The sequence below is a fragment of the Sinocyclocheilus rhinocerous genome, unplaced genomic scaffold, assembly GCF_001515625.1.
Source record: "Sinocyclocheilus rhinocerous isolate Xijiao unplaced genomic scaffold, SAMN03320098_v1.1 scaffold2934, whole genome shotgun sequence".
Classification (NCBI taxonomy): domain Eukaryota; kingdom Metazoa; phylum Chordata; class Actinopteri; order Cypriniformes; family Cyprinidae; genus Sinocyclocheilus; species Sinocyclocheilus rhinocerous.
The window spans coordinates 56,243-59,137 of record NW_015631073.1 but is presented as its reverse complement, the minus strand read 5'-3'; the positions used below and the strand labels follow the sequence as shown (position 1 = coordinate 59,137).

The following is a 2,895-nucleotide window of genomic DNA, read 5'->3' as shown; positions in this document are numbered from 1 at the left end:
TTGATAGAGTCACAGCTGGTGTATCTGCGAGGGAACAGCAGCACTGCAGGCTTAGACATGAGAGAGCAGGCTAAGAGCTAGAGGGAAGCATCCACACTGATCTCAAGCCGGGGAGGATGGGAGTGAAGTACTGAGATAGAGTGGCTGAGTTTTTCACTGCCAGCATTCATTTTAGCTCGCTTTTCACAGAAGAGAACGCCTGTGGCCTTAAGACCCGGGTTTATTTGGTCTCAGTACCGCAGACTCCCTCTCGCTCTTTGAGAGATGCTCAAGGAGTCCCACACAGCTGTGGTCAGGAGGTCTTCAGATCAGTCTCTAACAGTTTCCTTTTTTAAGGGTGTTATCTGAAGCCTGTCATGTGCACTTTGCTGCCTCTAAGTTTACGAGAACAACAGGACATACAGCTACAAGCATAACAGTTTAACAGGTCAGTAGTGTCTGTGCTTCTAGAAGATATAGCTGTGGATCAAGGCATTCCTAGTGTTGACTTCCTAGAAGAATGTAAACACTGTGACTCTTTACTGTGACTGTTATTTTAGCATCATTGTTACTACACTGTTACAGTTAATATTTTGAATTAGATTTTATTTTTATTTTGATCTATTTACATATTTATTTATTTAAAGAAATGTCTATATAGTTTGTATTAAAGTTTCTTTTATGAAAATGACCAAAGTTGTTTATTTCAAGTCATTTTTCAAGTAACCTTTAATATCACTGTAAAAAAAATTCTGTAGTTTTTACAAAATAATTTTGGCAGCTGTGGTTGCCAGAATAATTTTGTAAAAAATACAGAAAAACTGTAAACACATTTACGGTATAAAAATAAATTTTACAGTATAAAATTGTAATTTACAAACAAGAAAATTTGAATGTAAACCAGTAAATTCAACAATTCACACTGCTATTAAAATCTGTTTTGTACCTTTAACATACTGACAACCACCATAATAATGCAGGTGGTAAAAGAGAAAGCCACATGAAGAATCAAAGCTCATCACAAGTAGCTTCGCCACAAGCAGAAGTATATACTAATATATAGAAGGTTCACAGAGTCATTCATGCAAACACAAAACACCATCATGGTAACACACATGATACTTAAATAATGCATTAAACTTTCATTAAACGACAGAAGATGTAACATAAAGCCCAAATATACATAACTAATAACAAAAACTATTAAAAAAACATGATTATTTAAACAAAATACTTTCAAATGTGGAGTGTCATGCAGGGAATTCTGGGAATATCAGTTTACAGGTTTTTTGTTTATTTGTTATTTTTACTTCTAAAAACTGTAAAATTAACAGCATTTTACTGTAAAATTAAATGAAATATCTGGTTAGATATTTTACAGTTTTTCCCTGTATATAGTACGGGAACTTACTGTTAACCTATTAACAGTTTTTTTCCGTAGCATTTTTACAAAATTTTACAGTTAAAATTACACTTATTTTTTACAGTGTTGACATTACATTTAGCCAACCTATTTTATCTCACAATTCTGACTTTTTTTTCCTCGAAAATGCAAGTTTAAATCACCTAGTTCAGACTTTATAACTTGATTTACCTCAACAATTGCGAGTTTGCCAATTCTGAGGGGAAAAAAGCCAGAAGTGTGGGATATAAACTCATGATTCTGAGCCGAGGGGAAAAGAGAGAATGATTTTTTTTTCTTATCAGAATTGTGAGATATAATCTCGGAATTGCAAGAAAAAAAGTCAGAATTTTGAAATAAAAACTCAACATTTACCTTTTTTATTCTTTTATTCCATGGCTTGCATAGAATGCTACTTTAAAACGGGCATTTTCTGCCACCAGATAGACTCCGCCCACAAAAACGTCATCACTGTTTGCAAACACTGAAATTGGTCTATGCTTCTGTGGACAAGATGGGCACACATCTCTTATTTACTTCCACTGTAGACAAATTAAGCCAAAATGCCCCAGAAATGACCGTTGTCATCTTGCGCTCCTATAAGCAATAAACCAGGAGAGACCAAGGGTAGCAGAATAAGCTGTTTACATTTTTAGTTTTAGAAAATGGAATCCACAGTGGCACAGAAAAACATAATTTTGTATGGGTTTGATTTGGAACTCACAAAATGAGTTGTGACAGACGAGATGGGGACAAGAATAAAATTTGGCTTGGCGGGATAAAGACAAATAAAGACTTCATACTTGACTGGTCAAAGGCTTTAGACATCTGGAGAAGCATGATAGTTCATGCAACAAGTGTACATTTATATAAAACAACCTTTGATTACCAAGGTTTTCAAGTCCATTATGGTTTATTAGGGTGCCACTCAGATCCACTTCCTCAATCTGTGTGTCAGGTGTGCTCATGAAGTCATAGCTGAATCTTCCTCTCGAGTCTGGACGAAGCCATTCAGACTGGCCAGCAAATCTATAGAGACACAAGCATAACACAATGGAGATAATTTAACAATGTCTACTTACACCCTTTAGGTAGTAAACCCAGTAGGTAGTAAAAAGCTGAATGAGTTCATAAACATTTCAGGATCAATGACATATAAAGGTGTCTATGATAAAAAAAAAGGGAAAAAAGCCAAAGCCTTATAAATGTACTTGTTATTTATATATTGGTTTTGTATGGTATTGAAAATTGAAAATACCATTAATTTTAATACCACTATTGTATATATATATATATATTGAATGAGTTCATAAACATTTCCGGATCAATGACATATAAAGGTGTCTATGATAAAAAAAAAAGGGAAAAAAGCCAAAGCCTTATAAATGTACTTGTTATTTATATATTGGTTTTGTATGGTATTGAAAATTGAAAATACCATTAATTTTAATACCACTATTGTATATATATATATATATATATATATATATATATATATATATTAAAAATGTGGT

At 33.4% G+C, this 2,895-nt stretch overlaps 1 protein-coding gene across 1 annotated transcript in view; it reads right to left on the bottom strand.

The window, feature by feature from the left end:
* The window catches only part of LOC107741522 (ATP synthase subunit s-like protein), a 9,280-nt gene that overhangs the window by 3,301 nt on the left and 3,084 nt on the right, over positions 1 to 2,895 (bottom strand). Inside the window, exon 2 of the mRNA XM_016554273.1 lies at positions 2,271 to 2,412. Within this exon, the coding sequence (XP_016409759.1) occupies positions 2,271 to 2,412 (142 nt within the window). The remainder of the gene's footprint in view (positions 1 to 2,270; positions 2,413 to 2,895) is intronic.